Source organism: Anopheles stephensi, chromosome 3 (genome assembly GCF_013141755.1).
Source record: "Anopheles stephensi strain Indian chromosome 3, UCI_ANSTEP_V1.0, whole genome shotgun sequence".
NCBI classification, from domain to species: Eukaryota; Metazoa; Arthropoda; class Insecta; order Diptera; family Culicidae; genus Anopheles; species Anopheles stephensi.
The window spans coordinates 24,598,740-24,621,708 of record NC_050203.1 but is presented as its reverse complement, the minus strand read 5'-3'; the positions used below and the strand labels follow the sequence as shown (position 1 = coordinate 24,621,708).

Here is a 22,969-nt window from a genome sequence, read left to right as displayed (position 1 = left end):
ATTACTTTTAATTTAAAATAGGTTTCCGACGTACAACTCAAAACCCTCTTCGACTGCTTGAAGGTATGACTAAAGAAGCAAATAGATCGATCGAAATTTTGAACATGATCGCTGATCTTGCTAAAGAAAATCATCTTTTAACCAAACACTATCTATTCATTCGATTTGCTGTTCGATTTGAAGGCCAACGCTAGTGGTGCTTATATTTTTATCCATTCCTTAATCCACTCGCTTCCAGCTAGTCTTGCTTTGTGCGCAGACCCAACATTCAAACTAAAGGCATACGGTCAATGGCATCCTTGCGATTAGTTTTCGATTCAACCCAACATCTCCACCCTTTTTTTCTTCTACCACCATCCGGAAAACCCCACTTATTTGATGCGCCACAGCTGACGTCAACAACAGCAACCTTACCCATCATCATGATAGAGCAAAAAAAAAACCAACGATTTTAGTACGGATCGAATCGGCGAACACGGCGAGACAAATCGGAGCTTGTCTGAGCTTAATTAATCTCGCCGAACATTACCGAAATTCTGACACGGAAGAGAGCACCGGAACAGCCCAGAATTCGCAAAACAAGGTGTGCTGGTGAAGCACAATGCTACTGAAGTTAATTTTCTCATCCATTAATGACTTTCCATGTGCGATTTACCCGCTCGGCCCAGAAGCCCTTTGGGTGGATGGCGCAGTTTTTAAATGTGGTCCGATGGATGGAGCGATCGTCACCGGTCCAACCAATAAAAATGCTGACCTAGTGGTCCCAGGAACTTCAGCCAATGTGTTCCCCGTTTGTCATACGATCGCGAAGGGTGTCTGGGTGTGTGTGTGTGTGTGTGGAAAGGGCTGTTTTGATGTTTTTTGCAAAGCGGCCGCCGGGTCAACGTTGGTGCAGGGCTCGGAATGCGCCGACCAACAGCAACGGTGGCCTAGTTTGGGTGACTGTTTTGTTGACACGTTCATTTCGCTTGCATGTGATCCAAAAATGTTGTGGACTTTTGCTTTGCTTATAAACAAGAGCAGAGAAGCAAAATAATTGACTGCTGGACAAAATGTGCTGATGGCACAGGAAATCGATTGCAAGCTCGGCGATCGCGATCGATCGAAGCACAAGTGGCACATAGGTGAGAATCTTTCAAGCTTCCGTCGGTAGGAAAAGAACGAATGGGCAACGAAAAAGGTGGAATTCCGGTGCGTTATCGTTTTATCGGTTGTGCCCATGAGGAAATGATAAGTTCGTGGAATGATGAATAGTGTAAAATTTGAATTATTAATTAATGAAAAAGAATGAAGAATTGTCTACTTCTTTTTTCAAAATAAATAGTTTTTATAGACGAAATTCATTTATAATACACTTATTTTCAAATGTTAAATATGTTCTTATTTTTAACGTGTGATATACAACGTGTGATTGAGAACTTTACATAAATTTCCGATGAGTTACCAATAATAACGAAGTACAAAATATTTGTTCAGATTTAATTTGAAGGCAGATTTACGACTCTCTTCGAAGAGGTTTTATGTAAATGGTACATAATTGACATTATTTTTGAATCAGCGTTTTTTTTACAAATGTATATACCTACTACACCTATCACAATTATAATAGCTAAATATAATCTAAAATAAATTTTAAAAACCATATGATTAGTATCGCCTTTCTTCAATGGACTTATCACATTCCACCATTACCATGCGCTCGATAGAGTGATAGGGCGATCAAACATAAGGGTCCAAAGGGGGGTGACTGGTTGGTGGTGTGTGGCCAGTTGCCTAATGATTGACCACACACTGTTATACCGCAACAATCTGCTTCCCTGCGACGACGACGACTACTACTACTTCTACCACTACTACTAAGATCTCCACTGTCTCCCCCGAAGGACACTGCTGAACTTGATTGAATCTCACCCGCCGATCTAACCACAATGCTCTTTCCCTCCCCCAAACTCACACACACGCATGCGCATACGAAATTCCATTGATCTTCGCGCGAGCTTTCGCTTCTCGGCATCTCATCGGCGAAGATCATCGGGCATTTGGCTAACGAACGCAAATCGCGCTGTGTGTGTGTGTGCGTTCGCTTACGACTATTTCCTTCACCGTAAGGGTGGGTTGGGCGAGGGTTGGAAAGACTCGCGAAAGCTTTGTATTTTGTCACATTGTACCAGCGGTACCGTTGGACGGACGTTTGTGTGAGCGACCGAAGGAATCTCTTGGAAGCAGCAGTAGCAGCAGCAGCCGCTCGACCATCGATCGTACACATCTGTCGCAAGATCGTCTAGCGCTGTTACCGCATCCGCTTGTGTGCGTGGCGAGCGGGTGGGGACTGCCAAATTTTCCGTTGTGACAGCTGAGCCGAACCGATTTTTGGGGGGTTGAGCCCACACCGACAGGAGTCACGGACAGTTCGGTACGGTCAGTTGCTGGTGTTTTGTCGTGGTGGATGGTCGTGTCGCCAGACGTTGGTTGGGTTTTTGATTCGCGTCCAAGCATGTGTCCATCGGTCGGCTAGAGCATCGTTCGGTTGTTCTTAATACGGGGTGTCTCAAATAGCCCAATCGGGATATCAGTGCGTGCGCGATTGTGTTTCAGTGTGCGTTTTGGTGCGTGTGTGTGTGTGTGATCATCGCCTAATCTATTCCGCAGACAGTGCAAAAGATGCCCAGCTCGTCTGGCACGAAATGGGATGGATTTTATTAGACAAAATCTAGGTCAACGCATGTGTTAAGCAAGATACGAGCAGCCAGCGTCGTCTTGTACGCTTCCTAGGTTTATTCAGTGCTAGTGTTTATCCTCCCCATTTTGAGAAGCTCTGTAGAAGGATTAGCTGTGAGCTTCATTTAAAGGTGATCAACGAAGCACGTCACTTGCACGCCTCGGAAGCCCATGCCGAGTTCCTTAAGGGGCGATAAGTGAATCGGATACTTGATCGGAATCAATTGCCTAACCAACAACCACAAGTGCCACGTCACACACACACACATCACATCATCCGCGCCCGAGGAAGCTGTGTGAGCCACCGAGAAAACTCCTTTAAACAAACGCCCAACCATGAGTGTCGCGGACAACTTTACCGACTTTTACTCCGGCACGTCGTTCGTCTTTCGGATGGCGGTGGACGAGTACAACAGTGAGCGCAACTGGACCGGCCTCATCGATCGCTACTGGCTGATCGTGGAGGAGCTGATCGCTGGTAAGTCACCCGGCGTGGTTGATTTGCATCGCGCCGAACGTAATTATCAAGCGACCTTCCGTCCACCACCACCTCGATTGAACAATCGGTGTTTTCTGCAACGAGCGTAACGGTCAACGGGCTGCCGAACGGGGAGGTGCCACAGGGCGCATTAGGGTTAGCAAATTACAGTGATTCGCGCCGATCGGAAAGGGTTGATGAAGGCTGTCAAGCTGTCCTTCTTTTTTTCCGTTGGTTCGCCGAAGTGGCGTTGGGATTATTGTGGAGCTGAGATAAAAGCGTTGCCAACACGGAGTTCAAAGCTGCTTCTCGGATTCTCGAAAATGGGTTTGGAGCAGAATGCAGTGATCGCTGATGGTGGTTTTCGGTGGTGGAACTACTTTTCAAGAACCAGTTTCACGAGTTTTTCTTCTCCATATCAGCAAGATTATTAGTGCAGAGTTCTTAAACCGTGTAGAATCTCCCACATCTTCTTAGGTGTTGTGAAAGACTGGTTCTGCATGGATCGTTTTGAGGGTTTCAAGTTGTGACATGGTGACCTAATTTATTTTTTGTCAACGTAGGCATCACCGTTTTATTTTACTTTTTCTGCATATTAACAGGGCTCTCCAGGAAAGTTCTTGAAGTCGTCTCATCTTACCACATTTAATAGAATGTCTCATTGGTTGAGAATCATCTTTTAGATGATAAATCCGATATAATTCTTGCTCTTCAAGTGCCCAGAATGGTTCAAGTGCTAGTCCTCCTCAACTCGCTTAAATTTGTACAAAGGAGACTGATTTGGAAATTTACTCATATTGTTTCTTCCTCCTTATAAGGTCCTTCTCATACCCAAAACACCCTTGCCATTGGAAAAAGTTGACCCAAATATGACGGACATCAACATCCGTGAAAATGCATCAACATCCGTGCCCTCAAATCGGCCATGTTTAACCATGATCCAATAAACGGACACGGAAATCCAAACTACAAGCCACATAGCCACCGCCAACTTACAAGGTCCTCGCGGCATGTTGATTAAACGGAACGGTGGTTTTGATTGGGTGGGTGAATAAAACCAAATGTGATTAGAAATCGTAAAACACCACCACGGCTAGAGGTCAGTCTGTGGGGCTGCGGAACTTTGGTACGCAGCCCCGGGGAGACTACTGTTTCTCGATCAAGACCTTCACTGGTATCGTCGATGCGTGTAAAGTGTGGCTCCGTCTGCTAAAGCGTCCATATGTGAGTCAGCCTACGCGACAGGCGGAGGATGATGATGATGATTGTGGGAGATCAGCAGTTGTTTGCCAGTGCAAAGATCGTTCGATCGTGAAGATTGTCACAAAGTACTTCCTACCTGGTTGGCGGAAGGTTACTGTCGTGAAGATTGTTGTTTGCCATTGTGGTGAAATCACTTGCAACTGGTGCGTACATTATCGTCATGAGAAGGAAGTTTTTTGCTGCCATGATGCAGATGGTAAACATGCGCATGTTAACCGGCAGAAATGATCCATGGGATGGGCTTTCTTGCTCATGAGTTGGATGAATACTTGTTTGACAAAACATTGTTGAGTTGTCTTTTTGTTTCCCTGCTCTTACTCAAAAGTTTACTTTTATATAAAATTTTTGCATGAGTATAACTATAAGTGTCGTAGTTTTTATTTATATTTTGATCGAATCTGCCTGGAGGTTTAAATTTTCCGTTTAAAGGTTATCAATTTTGTTAATATTATTCCAAATGAATGAATTGTGCGAGTTGAACATTTTTATTCTTTTTATTACAATAATTTTTTTGCTTAGAATGAATAACTAAAAATTTCTTCAAATTATACTCATAAACCAAAAAATCGAGCTCTAAACTTCTCTAAACTAAGAAAGAAACCCGTCAGAACATATGCCACTCTGAAACTTCAAATGTCTGTCGCTGTGTAAAAATCTAGACGTTCGATGTACTGTGAGGCTTGCTTCTACTCAGCTTGAAGTGACCAAAGACGCTCTGGCAGCTGTAACAAATTATTCTAAATTATTTGATTAACTTTTCAATAAAAATAAAAGCATAATTAGAGATTGAGTTGAGTTTAAGGGATGACTCTTCACTTAAATCCTAAAGAGAGAGAATCATTTTAACCCAATTCAATGAATAGCTGCTAAATCATTTTATAGTTGCTGTGAACTGCACACTGATGCAATTGATGAATGCATGAAAAATGATCCAATAATCGGTCGGTTTCATTCAGCTTCAGACTTTAGAGCCTGTAACATACTGCATCCACCGTAAAGCGTTCGACTAAATGGTTCAATTTATTACCAACAACACCAGGCCCGCACCAGGAAGCGATCACCACCTGCCCGTTGGCCACGCCAACCACGGTACAACGGGCGCGCGGACAGCTTCCAACGCACAATTTGGCCGTTATCTCACGAGGTCGACCTTCACCCAGAAAAGAAAATCAATTCCTTTCGATGCGCCCCTCGTCATCCCCCTTTCAGCCAATCCGATCTTTGGTATGCGTCTTCAGTGTTCGTTGCACCCGGGTAGGCTGATTGCGTGATGGAAATCGTGGCTGGTGTTGCGAGTTCCAGCAGTGCGCGTTACAGCACCACCGTCGTTTTTTTCTTCGGAATCTACACCCCTTTTGATTCGTTTAGCCAAGACCTGATGGGGAAGAAAGGGGAAGGAGGGACCGGAGGGAGACGTCTCGTCGGTGCGTGGAGATGTGTTTTTATAATTTGTTTTTCCTATTACCTACGACATAAAAAAGCAGCAGCAGCAGCAACGCGGCAAACCAATATTGTGTTGACCGATGTTGCTGCTATGCCGGTCTTATTAGAGCGGGTGGACAGCGCTGAAGTTGCACTGTAGGCAGATTTAACTGTGTTGCCTTCGAACAGCAACAACACACACGACGAAGAAAAAGGGCACATCGCATTGGTGGTTCGTTTGGCCTGATTGAACCGGGTGTGTTTTCGATTCGATTGCAAGCATGCTAAAGAAATAGTGAGCGAGGAAAAAAAATGATGTAAGCATAAGGTATAAAATGCAACTGCTGCAAATATGCATAAAGCGGATCGATAACAAAGCAGCGACACGTTCGGCTACGGAACCGGTTACCACGAGGGCGAGCGAAGGAAAGAAGCGATCAGTCCGACAAAAGGGCCACCATTGAACGTCTTCCACATTACTAGGCAGCAAAATATTCAAAATAGGGTTTTGGTTGCATGATGCGCTTAGCTATCCGGCAGAAGGACAACATCTTCAGTGACAGCAGCTAGCCAACCAGCCCCAGATAAGGGCGTACGGGGGTTTCGAAACTACGGCGTGAGCTAACAGTCGACAACAAATGGGCTGTTCTACCTTGAGCTTTGTCCTAATTTGAGCGTTTGTTTAGTGTTTCCCTCGTACGTATATTATGTTTTGCCACTATTATAATGAACCTTAAACATTTATGTTCTATTTCGATCGAGCATATAACCTTCCTTGTTTATAGTTAAGCATCCATTTGAGAAAAAAAATTGAAACACATTTTATTCAAACATCCTTTTCGTCTTGCGGTTAAAAAAAACAGACAGCAGACAGTGTCGTCATCGTTTGCCTTCCCAATAAGAATGATGAATCTTATGATGGCAGAGGTCTCGGTTGTACCTTAACGGCACACAAACTGTCCGGCACATCGCATCACAACACATTGCGGCATGCCATTGAACTTATGATAATGATGTTGCGTGTGGCGTTTTGCGTTTCATCGTTGTTGGCCGAGGGTTTTATTTGTCCCCTTCGGTGTACTTTGACACATTTTATGTCGCTTTATCGGTTCGGAGTATCGTTTTTAAAATCGTAGAAGAATGAACAGTTCAATATTGCCTGGAATATTTTTTTAATAGTTTTATTGGGCTCATTTGGTGGAACAGCTAATATCTTAAATTGCATAATCGCATCGTAGTTGAGCTCCAATTTTTTTTTGAGTGACACCATTTACGCGCGTTGCTTATAAACTTAATCAACTTTTGCACCTCTCGGTTAAGTGGAGCAAATGCAAAAAAAGAAAAACCGCACACACAAAACTTGTTCACTTTCTCTGGATACGTTCCAGTTAGGGCCGCCGACTGGAAACAAGGGATATCAAATAAAACCTGTAGGTGGTTATGCTAAAAACAGCTTTTGTCTCAAACCGATACTTGTCCTCCCGGATAAAACAAAACCCACACCCTGTAAAAGTAACAAGTTATCCCATAAGCTTACAGCAGCCAGGCGCTTTAAAATTGTTAGCTGGCCTAGCAGCAGCACCAGCTCTAGCATGATCTCGATTAGACAACTCAAAGCCCCGTGCGGACGTAATCATGGCTCGATCGATCGGTACCACCACTACCACCAGTTCCCACCCAATCCTGTGATGGCGAGAAAGAAGAAAGAACTGACCCAAGAAAGGAACACCACGGTGTACGAACCGAACCGAAGCCAAATAAATCATTATTGTGCAATTATCAAACGCGATGTGCCAGACGTCTCGGCCAGTCGGCTTTGAATGTCATCGCGAGGTGCGTGCGCAATAATGGGCGCGGGGAACCATATGATGCCACGCAGCCATTGCAAGCGCCTTGAACCTTTCGAGGACCCTTTTTGATGCTGTCCAGCCGGCTGACCTTCAGTACCGGTGGCACTTGCACTTGGGGCTTGTTGCACTTGAAGCTGGCATGAACCATCCAACCACTCATTGCTTGCAAATCGTCGTGTGGTTCGAGAAAGATTTCAGTAAGCATAATTTGTGTTCATGACCATGCGGTCAGCTGTTGCGCAGTGTGCGTTCGCCGCTGACACGCGCGTTGAAATCTTTCGTCTTTCACGGCGTCGATTAAATTGCGCAACGCAAACAAGAGACGCTTGGCCGCTGGCGATGGATGGTGGTACCGTTGTTGGGTTGCTGGTACGTTCACTCTCGCTTTCCTTCTCGCTCTCCTCAATGCGCCCTAACATAATAGATGGTTAGGGATTGAAGCTTGAGAGAGAGAGAGAGTGAGTGAGAAAAAGAAAACATTCCTACGCGCGCCGCGCAGACTGTAACCGTGGCTGCATGAATGAAAGTAAAATTGATCTTTTCAAACGGCCAGTTACGATCGTTTCGAATCATTGAGATGGTGGCGCGTGTTTTTGGGGTGCTTGCTATGTATGTATGCATTAGACACATACAACCAGCCACAAGAAAAAAAAAAAACTCCATCACCCGTATGGTCAGTTGCAAAAGCTGTCGCCCGTATGGGTACGCTTCCACTCGTGCAGGCGTGAACCTGGGGGTACTCGTCGATGAGCTTGCACTTGAAATTGAAGCCGGCGTACTGGCGTAACACATACTTACCCGTAATCCGGTTTATTTTTTGTTCTGTTTTCGGTGTATGCCTTGCGGTTTCCACGCCACGGTAGGAAGACGGTCGCGGCTTTTAAGTGCATGCTGTACACTCTCGGTTTCATGATCATTACCAACCCTGGGCTGGGGTGGGTCAATTACGGTATGATTCCAGCTACAGGCTTTGCTGGCTGGCTTGTGTGACGTTGATCAGATGCGGTACTTGTGCCGATGTGCGGTAAATGCGTTCGAGCACGTGGTTTGTTTGCGGCGCACTGTCGACCGTTTCCTGATTGACGGGTTTTGCTGTATGCACGCGGTATGCAAAACTTGACGGCTGACGTTGGACAGGTGGATTTGGTTACGACAAGATGGTATATGGAACTTTTTGAAGTAAAGGAAGGCAGACATTTTTGTTTCGTGAAAAGATTGCTTGCTGCAAGAGACTACATTGAATGACTCTAAATAAAAAAAATATTAGCAAAGTAACCATCCTTAAAACTCTTGGTGATATTGTATGTACTCTTCAATGCGCAAATCTGTTTCCTGGAAGCGTTTGTTTGTTGCAAGACCTCCATTACCGGCCAGAGATACATGACCCTTTTGATCAATCATTGTTCTGCTTACTACCCTGTAATCCATAGGCGATTAAAACCTACTACAGACAATACCACACATTAGTCTGTGCGTCTTAATTCCGAGAAATTCCATCACTCTCCTGTAGACACGTGCAGCAGGGTAATCTTCATGATGGAGAAGAAATTTGTTCACTCCCCCAGCTACTAACAGGAACTAATGTTGAAAAAGGTTTAGCACCAATGAACGTTTGATTGTCCGTGGACCAATGGTCAAAGTAAGCGCGATTAGCAATTAGATTTATTAAGAGAAGGTTCAAGGAGTTGATTAGAAAATTCGAATTGTTGCCGTCAAAATTCCCAAAGCAATGCTACTTCATCAAAGTCCATGTGTAGTACGATTACATTCTTGTTTTCCGTTGACTGAACATATATATAATGTTCTTTAAACATCTACCCGCTTTGAGTCTTTTTTGACAACCGAGATGGCCAATGAATGTTTCTTTAAGGCGTTTCCTGATTTCTTTACCGGAATGAATTTCTATGCCTTTAATTTTCAATATTCGATGATATTTTCCAGACAAACCATAGAAACAAACGAAACGAATAGATCTCGTTTATGATGATTAATGCTGTGAAGTTCTTTCTATTTTTACAAGCTTTTTACTGAATTATCCAAACCTTTGCTGGTGCAAGTTTAAAACTATTTATCTTTTAATAAAATTTCAAATAAGTCTTTCGAAAACCTTACTTGAAATTAATTTTTTTTGATTGATTTTTTTGATTCTGAAGACTACTCAAGAAATAACTACATTAATAATCCATGAAGCTATTGGCGCGACTATGAGCTCCTGGTAAATCAAATCAGGATAGTCTGTATTTCCACCGGTGTCTTGCTGGCTTTCATTTTCAGTTCAAGGTAGATTTAATTAAATCCATGTGTTTAGCCATTATGAAAATTAGCACACGTTATATGCGCCCGATGTGAGATTACGTGAAGCTGTATTTTACGCTTCAAAACATAAAAAGGCTGGTGCGAATTCTGTACGGGTTCCGGATTCTCTATACAACATATATTTTCATTAGAAATTAGCATAAAATTGTTAATTATTACACACGCTTCTACGGTGTCTTGCAGATTATCTATCAAACGTTAAGTTTCATGACGAAAGTGACCTTATGCGATAAATGTTACAATTTTACTCGATGAAACATTTGGATTGCAATCTTGTACTAATTAACGCGTTCATATAAATTGAAATAATGTGTGTGAAACAGTAGCAGCAGTATAGTATCATGTCGATTCATTTGCTGTAAACTTGATCGATTGATTCTCATCAGTAATTAAGTAATGCGTTACCGATTGAGTCCTTCGTCTTGTAGTCATATTTTCAGTCGAATTGTCAATCTTTATTGCTGGCTCAGTTTTGATTGAATTTGGTTTTGATTCTGCTGTATAAATCTTCGTCCAATACCGACGCTCGCCACATCTTAATCACTTGAACGCGATCGGAAACACTTATATCGTGCACTTCCCATTTTCCTCAATTTTCTCTCACGAAACATACCACACATTCACATAACCAGAGTAATGGTCTTAATCATTTTATAACACACTAATTAATTGCTTTCAATTGTACACTGTAAAACACAACACATCTTATCCATCGTACCGATCGATCATAAATCACTGAGTAAGCGCACCAGCTCGAACCATATTTCTACGCACCGGTGCGAGAAACCCCTTTACGACCGAACAACCGAACGTCCACTAAACTGATGCCCTGCTGTTACGAAATAGTTACCCGTAGCTCAAGCGGGTTTCACATTTTTACATGACAGAGAATATACATTGGGGGACGTTCTTAGCCGGCGATATACGATTAACATAAGCGTTCAATTTTCATTCTTCAACCCGGCGTGTCGTGTGTGTTCAACCGGAATCGTCCTCAGAACCGGTGGCTTGGCTGTGGTTTATGTTTTCTATTTTCCGCTCGAACGCACAACCCGCATGCATGCCTACTCACTTGTGATAATGAAGTTAAGCCAGAACCGTCCCCACTCCATAGCGGAATGCACTTGAGCTGCATGCGCTGCATTCAGGCCCAAGTTCAAGCGCGGCACAAGCGCAAGGGCCTGTGGAAAGCTTGCGAAAGCTTCCACAATCCAGTTCGGGGTCTTCGTCGACGGTTTGTTTGTTTTTGGACGCCAATATCTAGAGCAAGGGAACCGCAAGAGCTGGACGGGTTTTCCATTGCGTGTCGATGCCGGTTGCATTACGCAACGCGTGTTCCGGCCGGTTTTTTGTCCACGATGATGATCCACAGAACGTGTGGGGGGTTTTCAGTTTTCGTTCTAATGGAGGTGGTAATGGAGCGTTCTTTTTTGGGGGGTTGCTTATGTTTTAGAGCTTTGCTATAATAACTTCTTACGCACGGAGCTAAGGATCCAGTGCATCGTTCTTGGTGCAAGCGCAAGGAAGTGTGTGATCGCAAGGGACACAGTGGTTGTGATAGTGTTTTTGTGTGTTTTTGTTGGAGTGAATTTTCCGAGTGGCCAGCAAACAAAATGGCTACAGTGACGCAGCTGGTTGCGTCTTCGGTTGAGCTAGACAGTCCGGTCGATATGATCAAATCGGAGGTACTGCTCACGATGGATGACTACTTTCGAGGAAGTTCCATCTCGTCGCTGATTGCTCACTGGTGGCGCGCACTGGTGGAACTGATTGCCGGTTGGTATACTGGAGAGAAGACTGGGAGTCTGCGGACGGGAAACGGGTTGAAAAGGGTCATAAAGTTGATGGTCTCGACTGAGCTCTAGCTCTCTGTCCGTGAGCCATGGTGAATACTAGGGGAATGATTAATGATGGGGTGAAGTTAGGTGAAGGACCAATCGGTTTGGATTAACAGCGATGGCAGGCGTGAAGATCAACTGATCATCAATCGAAGTTGCTAAGTGTGTTGGATTTCTTCTAGGATTGTTAGACGAACAAGCCTTCTGGTTGAGTGTTAAATTTAAAAAGTGAATCAAAAAGCTTTGTCGGGATTTTTGTTAGGACAAAAGTCAAAATGAGAGTACAAGTCAGAAAACATGTTTTTAATATGCCTCAAAGACAAGTTTAAGGTTTGGTCTAGGGGTGTGACAATCTCCTTCCAATAGTTTCAATCTCATAAATATCTTCTTCCCTCCCCGACTCGTTACAGATCCCCGAGCGAAACAGCTTCCCTTCATGGACAATCCACTGCCGACGCTGGGCATGGTCATCTGCTACCTCTTGTGGGTTCTCCTGATCGGTCCGATGTACATGCGCGACCGGAAGCCGATGGACTTGCGACGAGTGATCATCTTCTACAACCTGTTTCAGGTGCTCCTCAGTGGCTACATGTTCTACGAGGTAAGGAAAACCCCGTATTTGGGGATTCAATGGCAACAAGAAAACTTTAAGCTGATTGCATTTCGTTTTTGCCACCTTTTTTTCGCAGCACCTGATGGCCGGTTGGGTGAGGGGTTACAGTCTAACGTGCCAAACGGTGGACTACAGTGACAGCCCCCTATCGCGAAGAGTAAGTAAAAGTGGCTGAGACGTCCAAAACGTAGAACATTATCTGATAGACATTTCCTCGTGGATTATCTCTCCCCCCCACCCAGATGTTCAACCTTTGCTACGTGTACTATCTCTCGAAGCTGTCCGAGTTTGCAGACACCGTGTTCTTCGTGCTCCGCAAGAAGCAGTCCCAAATTACCGACCTGCACGTCTACCATCATTCGCTGACACCGATCGAGGCGTGGATATTGACAAAATTCATTGCCGGTAAGCAAACGGTGACGCATTTATCTTCGCCCTTTCCAGCCGCAGGCAGGTGGTCGTGTAATCAGCAGTGTACCAGGAAAGAAGATACGACAAAAAAAACGTGTGTACACAATTTCCGGCCCCAAAACTCCTGCTCGAAAGATGCCCGCACCAAAGAGGCGAAAGATGATGGCTTTCGGCTGTAACATTATTTATTATTCCCGTCAATTGAATAATTGTAAATATTCCGTCACGCACGATTTAACGCTGTGTGGAGTGTGATGGGATGGAAAATTGATTGCCAAATGGAATGATCGACCACCAATACTGCCCGGTGTGGATGCCGGCTGTCAAAAGCAATCGATGTCAAGCAACCTCTCACCCGATGACAGCGCCATCTGTGAGCAAACGTTGCTGCAGAGCGACAGTAATCGCCGTTGCATCGTGCAGGACATTAAGGCGGCAAATTGTTTGAATGAGAACATGGATTCCCGATTTGTAGTACACCACTTTCCTCCTGCTTCCCCCCCACCTCCCTCACTTCCTTAATCGTCCATTAATCTTTCCTTTCTGCGTTTACAGGTGGTAATGCGACGCTGCCGAACGTGATTAACAACTTCGTCCACGTGCTGATGTACTTCTACTACATGCTGTCGGCGATGGGATATAAGATCTGGTGGAAAAAATACATGACAGAAGTTCAAATTGTAAGTAGCGTGGTGATGGTGCGAGCGATAACGAGAGGGAGAGCAGAAAATTTATGACCCGAGCGCGGGTGGTTTGGAACATTAGCCACAACCCCCTACTGGTTTTTTTTTTCTTTGGTTAGAGAGAATTAGCTGTTGATTGCTTGATTGGTAGGATAAAAGATTTAATGCGCTAGGTTTTGATTCAACTCTGTCGGTTTGCTTTGCTTGCTGTTTTTATTGCTCTGTACTGGCATGATCTTTTAGCCTACGAAATGTCAGGGAAATGTTGTCAGGGAAGCACAGCAGCAGAGTTTATTAGCGTGTCATAAAATTCCCTGGAGAGAGTTTAGTATAAACTCTTGTGTTTAGGGTAATCAAAAGAGTTACATCTGTGTTAGGAAGTTGGTTAATGATGTGGTGTGTCGGCACTGAGAGGGTAATCAGTTTAACGATAATTTGCGTTAATTGTTGAAATTTGTGAACATCATTCATTGAAAAGTCTTCAGGGTTCTGCAGTATGTCGGTGGGATTTTATTTGCCTTTTTGGAGTTAAAATCTTTTTCTTTTTTGGCACTGCATCCTTGAAAGGTCTCGGCCTGCCATATCTGACTTTCTGTGACTTGATTTTACCCGTGATGAAGTAGTCAGCCCTACGTACGGGGAGGCGGTCTGGATGGGATTTGAATCTCGGTCCTGTCGTGGGAAGACCTGTGCCAATGTCACCTTAGCCACTGAACCGCTCGCGAAAGATTTATTTCAACCCTTAATAAAATCTTTCCTCCCTCTGCACTCCTTCTAGATTCAATTTGTTATCTGCATCGCGCACTGCATCAATGCCCTCGCAACCGGTTGCCCATTCCCGCGCTTCATCACCACCCTGCTGCTGATCAACGCATCCATCTTTCTGGCCCTCTTCATGAACTTCTACATCGAAAGCTACAAGCGTAAATCGAAATCGGCCACCGCCAAGGTCAGTGCCGAAGCGAGCAAACCCGGGCTCGAATCAACGAAGGAAGTTTCCGGCGTTCAAGAACTCCCTCCCGTAGAAGCCCTCCCACCCACCGAACCGGAAAAAATCAGTCACCTGCGTAAGGAGGATGGTCCAGAAATCATCCCACTGGAAGACATCAACAACAACGACAGTCGAACGGTGCTGGAGTCGGAAAAGAAACCACTGGAAGTGTGCCCGACGGACGCGAAGGAAGGTGCGCCAGAAGGTGAAGCCAAAGGCACGGTGGAGGACGGGAGTGTAGAACCGGTGCAACAACCACACCAACAGGACACAACAGGACTGAGGCAACGAATAGTGTCAAACGAGGCTGCCGAACGGGACGCTTGGACGGGGCCAACGAAAACCGTGGAGCTTGCGAGCGGTTGAATGGTCACGATCACCGATCCGCGTATGAATGTATGCGTGCATGTGTGTGTATAAGCTTGTATAAGTGCGAGTGTGAGTTTGTATGTATGTTTGTATGTCGCATTTTCTTTTAAACCGGGGAAAACAAAAGAAGAAAAAAACAGCAGCAATCGGAACACACCGATAGCCGGTCCGAACGTAGGAGATAGATCACTCAGTTAGTCAGTAGTTCGTACAGGCCCGGGTCGGTTGTTGTTGTTGGCCTGGGGAACAAAGCATAAGCAAAACCTTGTTAGCTAGTGTAAAAATAGCGAAAAGGGAAAGCGAATAGAAAGGAAAACTGTATCTAAATAGCGAGCCATTTTGCTGGAGGTTTTTAAGCCACCGTACGGTCCAAACCCGTGTACGGTTCGAAGGATGAGATAGCTTAGGATTTAAGTCAACGTGTAATAAGCCTGTGTGCGTGTGTGAGTTTGTATGTGTGTGTGTGTAAGAAAACAGAAGACACAAAATGCAGTAGTAACACATCTTAACGAACCGCGTCACGTTCTTGTACCACTTGCATGGTACGTTCTTCCGAGACCAACACCAACAAAGAAAAAAAAATCGGCTTTTCATCTTCAACTAGGATTTTCCGTGGCTGGGAAAATTGCGATCGATGGATAATTTTTGCATTTGGCTTAGTTGGGAAGGAAATGCCCTATTTTCCCTTTTTCCTCCCATGGTTACTCCATTCTGTTCCTCTATTTCCACTTCAAAATACCAATCATGCTTAAGCTGGCAGTCGATCGTCGTCGTCGTCGTCGTCGGTGCAAATGGCCGTTGCATTCAAAGGGGCGCGCACACACACAAGGAGCGAGGGTCTAGTCTGAAGTGTTTTGTGTGCTTGTGTCCAACCATTACAAAACCACTTTCAACCACCACGTTCAATCAGCTGCTGTGGCTGCTGCTATGAATCAAGTTGCGAGCAGAGTGCAATTTATAACCCATCTTTCCATCTTAACTGTGCTGCTTGCTTATTTCGAATTTTGTTCACATTTTGTAGCTTCCCACCCTTTTTTGCTGGTTCGTTTTGAAGCGAAAAACGATTTTCCTCTCGTTTTGCCAACTTTTCTCTTCAAATGATTTACGCCGAGTTTTCTGTGTTAGAAGTTTTACAGTTTTGTTATTTTGATTCTACGCCCCTTTTTTATTCGAACAAATTTACTCAAACTTTTCGTATAGAGAGTTTTTTTGTTTCAAAAAGGAGAACAAAACACAGCTTTACAGTAAGCACCGAAGCAGGAGCAACCTTTTGTTGATTTGTCTTGTTGTGGTGAACCTCATTCAAACCGTTCCGTCCAATCGCTAATGGTGATGCAACCAGCACTTTACACCCGGAATGCTGCGAAGACGGTGGTTGCGTTCGATTGCGATTGCACTTCAATTGCCATTGCCCGGTTTTGCACAATTGCATCCCTGTCTCGGAACTTCCTCACATCGAGCATCATCGCTTTGTGCAAGTGTGTGCCTTTTTTTCCCCACCAGCGAGAAAAAAGAGCCGATGCAAAGCTGGAATCGATTGTTCCGCTGCATCCAAAATGCACCTTTTCCGACACCATTCATCAGCGGACAGCTTCAATTTTCAGTGCGGGAAAATGTCGAAGGAAACGGTGGAAACGAATCAAAGGAAACGAGCCATTAGCTTTATTTGAGCGAGAAAATACAGAAAAGCGATTTCAAGCACTGGTTTCGGACGTTTTGTAAGAAGACTAGATTTGTTAAAAATATAATTCTTTTGAGAGTTCTTTTAAAGTAAGTGTATTAAATATCTTCTTGAAATTTTGCTCAAACACAAAAAAAATGTTCCATCAGAAGATGAGAAGCCCCTTCTCACCATCGATCGATACTGTGAAGACTGAGAGAGAGGGACATAAAACGGACAGGGAAAGAAATTTGCTGTAAACTAGTGCAAATTGCAAGACGTGTTTTACCGACCTATTTTCCTGCTCTTTTTTCACGCGAAAAAGAGAAACAAGCTGCTCTGAGGGAGGATAGTTGAATGCACTACAGTCGAGGCGCCTTCATTAGGCTCGTTAATCGTAGCTCTGCCGTCGTGGCCACACTGGGTGCAATCATAATTTACTGCCATTGAACTGTACCGCGCGATCCATTTATTGCTCACTTCACGATTTGAAATGGTTGATTGATTGATACTTCTCTCTGTGCTGCTTTACTTTTTGCCTCAACGTTGACTCGGAAGATACGAACGAACGAAGGAGGACTTCTTGCGCTTGGGCCTTGAACGGATAAAGATTGTAAGTGAACACTGCTAGTGCTTACAATCAGCAGTAAGTGAGGGCTTTTAAATTGGGTGTAAATTGGTGAGCGAGTAAGTAACTTTGTATGAAATTGTATAAAGCATGTTTGAATCGTTTACATTTTAAATAAATAATTTTGAAGAAGCGTACGCCTTAGAATATTAAACTTATAAGTTGTTGAACGCTTTAATAAGACTTTTTTAAAATGATTACTTCTTTTACATTTTAAGACATCACTTCATAAATTCCTTTGTTAAATCTGAAGCTATTGCAATCATTGGCGCCCCCGTTATGGTATTTTTAAGATAAGAAATTGACCTAATTGAAAGGTCAGAGATTATACTAAGAATTTATTGTGCAATATTGTTATTTTCATTAATTATGAAATTGTATGAGATATTTATTAACAATTTCCAAGAGTTTCTTATAATTCGATATCATACAAGCTTCAAATATCTCAACCATAAGTGGAAAACCTCATTCAATCTCCATTTCCTGCGTAGGCTGTGCAAACAATGCCCCTGATACTATGCAATCTGATGTTTCACTACGGCCGAAAAGCGAATGGCCCCTGATGCTATGCAATGTGACATACAGCGGTGTAGCATTTCAACACAAACCTATTATTTGCCAATTTTCCTTACCTTTCCACAAACTTTACTACCGAATAACAGTTGACTGCACACAAATTCCCATACAAAATTCAGAAATTGCTCCACACGGCTCCCAGCCAGCGATAACAGCCTCGGATTTAGATTAAAATGTTGTTGAACGTACAATCAACGTACACACTTGTCGGCTTGCTTAGAAAATGTGTGCCGCTGTGCTGTGTTATTTCTGTTTGCCACAGAAACGTCTCAACAAACAGCAAGAAGCCGAAACCAAACAAATGCGCAAATGTGAACTGAAATTCGTGGCAGGTTTTCCGCTTGCACGATAATCTACAAAGGGTAGCTTTTGCAGCGCCAGAAGTCAGAACCCGAGAGATGTCAGTCGATGGGTTGGCAATGGACAGGTGTTAGAGTGTGCTTGAGTGTGTGTAGATGTGTGTGCTCAGTTTGGCTGCAACCAAATTTTACCGGTACCGAAGCGCACGACTGATCGGAGCGAAACTCGGGGCATTCTGGCCTTTTGCTGTATTCACCGGCAGACCGGGAAATACGGGATTTTCGGCAAGCGCCATTGTAGCAATCGAATAGAATTCCTGGAATGTTGCACTTTTCCAAATTAAACATGCTTTCCTACGGACGCATTTTGGCTAGATTTTGCTTCCCGGTTTTATAATATGGCCCGGTTTTGCAGATAGCAAAAGTTAGCTTTTTGCACTGGCGTTTTCAACCATTTCATTCGGCAATGTTACTTCTGTTCATCGTGCACAAACTGTTCTCCTGGAAAGCTAGCCGGACAAAATGCAGGTACGAGTTTGCGGATCAAGCATGAGTTTAGTTGATTAATTTCTTCAGGTTCTTCAGCTCCGGAATTGCGAATTTGCGAGAAGGACAAGTGCGTGATACGGTGAAAGGTTGCAAGGAATAAATTAAAATTGTGCAACGGGAGCATTTGAATGTGATTTACAAAAGGATGCGGTTGATGATTATCCGGGTAGTTTTCTGGAAACATTGATGACTGTGTTGAGAAATGCATTTGTAGTGTAGCTCGATATGAGACCATTTTGTTACTACAGTTGAATAAAAGTCACACGAAGTATACAAATTGGTTATACGAAAGCGTTTAAAAATATTACATGGACATTTGATATCAATCAAAATTTTTCGCTCAATTTTCCAATAAAACAGATGCGGTGGAAAAATAACTATGCCACGAGAACTCAGCATCGCAAGGATTTTCCTCGCCAGCAAGATATTGTGAATTCTATTAGTAATTACATTTTTATTGGCTATCCGATCATATTGACTTTCCGCTGGGATTTTCCCAACCAAACACACGCACCGGCTCCCCTCCTGAAAACCGCAAAACACTTTGATTATCTCTCGCAACATCCAATATAAACCGCTTATCCTGCGGCAGTGCAGAAATCGCGTTACGGTAAGCGTAACGCTTCCCCGGTTCTGCCTACTAACCCATCCAAAAACTCCCATCCGGCGTCCAGCATTCAAGCAACACACACACCCCAAAATACGCAGCGAGATAAAAGTAATCTAGCGCAAACATCACCCGCGGCCAGTTTTGCGATAGCAACCAGGAGAAGAGGAGACCCCCGCAACAAAAAGGTTCCAATTCCGCTATCGGTTGCAATATTGAATTTCGGATGCAAAATTATTTGGTGAGCAGATTGAGCTATCGAACTGTCGATCGGAATTGTTTCGATTGTTGTGGTGTTCTATTCGCTTGTTCTTTCCGTTACTTTTTTTGCGAATTAAAATATACACTGAATCGCGTTGAAAACTCCAGACAAAAAAAACAACCTTTTATTCCATCTAACTATCTAGCAAAAAGGCAATGCAGTAATGTTACGGGATCCATCCCATCATGCACCCCATTGATCGATGTGAGTGGTACAGCCGACACACGACCAAACACACGCACACATTACACTAAAGTCGTCTGCTTTCATTATGCTAGCGAGCGATTCGGAGGGGCCGTATTACGAATTTTCTTCCATAATTTTGTGATTTACTTGATTTTTTTATGATGAAAGAGCTTGATAAAAATGGATTCAAAATATTTGGCCCTTATGAAGACGAGAAGGAAACCTCTTGGATGAAGGAAATTGATAATAATTCTGCTTTGTATTAAATTGTTGGTTTGGCACAATTTCTAGGACTCTAGGAAAATTGTTGGCTAGAAATAACATAACCATCCGATTGCACTGTACCGATGCCGCTGTTGCCGAATTTCGATTAAAAGACTTCTAAAGGGGAGAAGAAAACGAGACAATTATTAAATCTGGAACACCAATTTCGAGCCACAACCAGAAACTTACCGTGAACAGTTGCACTAAAACACCTGCACCCGATGATTCTCGCGATCGCACACCAGGATGTTGCCGTTCGACATGATCGCAACGCCCTCGAGTCCTTTGAACTCGGCATCGCCCGATCCCCAGGAACCGAACGCGCGCAGGAAGCTACCGTCCGGGTGGAAGATCTGGATGCGGTTGTTGCCCGAGTCGGCCACACAGATGTAGCCCTGATCGTCAACCGCAACTCCTCTGTTGGGAAGAGAACGAGATGGATGGGAAGGAAAGTCAGTTATAAGTCAGTCAGTTGGTATGTATAAATGATGAAGGTATATCTCCTACTGCATATGGATAACGATGCTTAAGAATGTCGATATGATCAAACTGTGCAGGCAAGTATAGTAATCTCAGTGCTGTTTAAGAACAATCGACCATAAAACCTGTTTTTAACCATTATTTGTGTAAAACTTGACGCAAAAGCTAAACAAATGGTAAGGCGATATTTAATTAATAAAATCCAAAATATGCTTTGAGTCAATCTTTTTATGTTGGAAAGCTTAACTCGGTGTTGTGAAATTAAATTTGGTTCGTGGAATTGATTCTACCTAACAACAACAAAAAGAGAAACTATTTCGCTGGTTATACGCAAAATAGGGCATTTTTTTTCTCCCGATCATACTGACTCCCCAATTCAAAAAAGTACATATTGATTACGTGTTACTTATGCGTTGATAAAAAATAAAGGCATGAAAGGGGGTTGTTAATCCGGTAACTGAATTATGTACGAACCGGACAGAGTTGTTTGATGTTACTTTGTCGGTTGGATTGAAAGCCCACGCTTTACCCAAACATTATTAAATGGAACCATTTATTAAATAATACATAGTAAGCCAGTGAGGATGCGATGTGCGGTACGTACAAACAATGTTGCGCGTAAACCGATAGAAATTCAAATCAATTGGGATGAAACAGTTCAAACGAGGAAAGGATTTATTTACTGTAAGCTACTTTTATATATTCAAAAATAGAATTTGTAGCCATTACATGCACCAGCTGAATCGACCAAAGCAACTCATCAGCAACATTACTAGAGATTTTCCACAAGAATCATCAGTACTTATACCAGTGGAAGTTTGTGAACTTCTAGTAAAGTGCTTTTCAGAACATAAAACAATTATCCATTAGCTTAAAATAATACGTAGGTCTCAATAACGACTTGCTCTCTCTCTCTCTTCTTGGCCTAACGACCTCTTGGGTCATGCCTGACATTTCTAGTTTACTAGACCAAATCATATCACGTAGTTGGATAGTCAGTCCAATAGGATGGGATTGTTGTTCTGGCGTTGATAGTCTCACTAAGTGCGAATAATGCTTCTTAATGTGCCAGTAGTGCGAATGATGCTTCTTAAACAGTAGTGAGGACTGACTATCCAACAACTAGGCATCATTAGAATTCGAAATCAAATCAGAAGTGTCAGGTATTACCCTATTGGTCCTATTGGACCTATTGGTCGTTAGGACAAAGAAGAAGAATATTTGAAGCATTTTTTTCTATTACTTGCTCAAAAGAGCCAAAACATCTGAAAAGTTCGAAAATTTAAACACTCAACAACAATTTATTAAACGTTTGACTAAACGTCAAAAAACGCAAACCGTTAGTAAACGGCACAAACTTTCTTTTCCCAAGTTAATCAAGTCGCACGAAGGTCAAAAGTTTCCTGATAAACTCGATCACTTCAAACTATAAACTATCGTGCAAATATTTTGCTTCCTGTGCTTATCATCCGTTACACCACACATAACGCCCGAATGAACTGCTTGTCCGAAGCTGCCCATCGCTACACCGATAGCAAGGGTGCAATAAAGCATTGTCTGCGTAGGGTCTTAACGAATTTGTTTGCACTAAGCCACCTAAATACAAAACATCAACAAAGTGTAATAAACTCTTGACTTTTCACTGATTGTCAATCTCCTCCCTCTCATTTCCTTCCTCAGCCTGTCCACCTTTCCCAACTCATCTCAAAAGCAGCACTGATAAGAAAAATCTCAATGACACTCGCCACCGCCTTCAAGTTCGCAGAAGATGACCAATCTGCCCTTCGATAGCTCCATCATTGGATTAGTGTCAATCAAAGGACAAGCTTCAATGACAAAGAAACACGAAGAAAAGGGCTTACGGCCGGGTGCCACCACCATCGCATTTACCCTCCAGCAAACGATCCGCTCAACGCGCTGCTTGTTCGCCTGCTCGGTGGAACAGTGGAAATGGTGCACAAAACTCCACTCCTTTATCCTCCAAGCCTGCGGTGGGTTATCCTCCGCACCGTTAACGTCGGCGGCTCGATAACATTGTGTAAATTAAAGAGAGGAAATAATTTCGAAAAGCAAAATTCAATTACCACGCAAATTGGATCAGGCTCACGGCTTTGGGTGGTTGACTGGCTGGCTGGATGGCTGGGTGGCTCATCGTGTGCGTCGCCGCCACATCATGTACCGCTTTGCAATGTAAATAGCTTCTAGTGTTCGAAATTTTCGGAGGAAGGAACCCGAGAGGCACCAGGAAGCAGCGGGACGAAACCATTGTCACTGTAGGGTCAAATTGACCGTGAGGAGAGCAGCGTCTTTCAGTGGATGCGATTCGAAGAAAAGCTGACGACTTCGATGTGTGTGCGTGTCTGTACCGCTTCTCATTGACACCAACACGTGGCATTATTTTTCGTGTAGAATTTCTCCCCCCCCCCCCTCACCCCCAAAACAAACGCGACGCATTGTTATAAGTTCCATTCTTGTGTTTCGCTTCTTGCCGCAGATGCTTGAGCTC

General features: G+C 43.6%; 2 protein-coding genes across 2 annotated transcripts in view; one reads left to right on the top strand and one right to left on the bottom strand.

The window, feature by feature from the left end:
• The first annotated feature begins 2,173 nt into the window (after nt 1-2,173).
• LOC118511368 (elongation of very long chain fatty acids protein 7-like) lies at nt 2,174-16,722 on the top strand. The gene is made up of 6 exons (XM_036054346.1): nt 2,174-3,196; nt 12,296-12,486; nt 12,575-12,655; nt 12,741-12,903; nt 13,465-13,589; nt 14,371-16,722. The coding sequence occupies exons 1-6, from the start codon at nt 3,055-3,057 to the stop codon at nt 14,947-14,949; spliced, it is 1,281 nt and encodes a 426-aa protein (XP_035910239.1). The 5' UTR covers nt 2,174-3,054; the 3' UTR covers nt 14,950-16,722.
• Nucleotides 16,723-19,622: 2,900 nt separating this feature from the next.
• The window catches only part of LOC118511367 (RING finger protein nhl-1-like), a 36,859-nt gene continuing 33,512 nt past the window's right edge, over nt 19,623-22,969 (bottom strand). The window contains 2 exon segments of the mRNA XM_036054345.1: nt 19,623-20,100; nt 20,173-20,400. Of these exon segments, the coding sequence (XP_035910238.1) occupies nt 20,187-20,400 (214 nt within the window). The 3' untranslated portion in view covers nt 19,623-20,100; nt 20,173-20,186.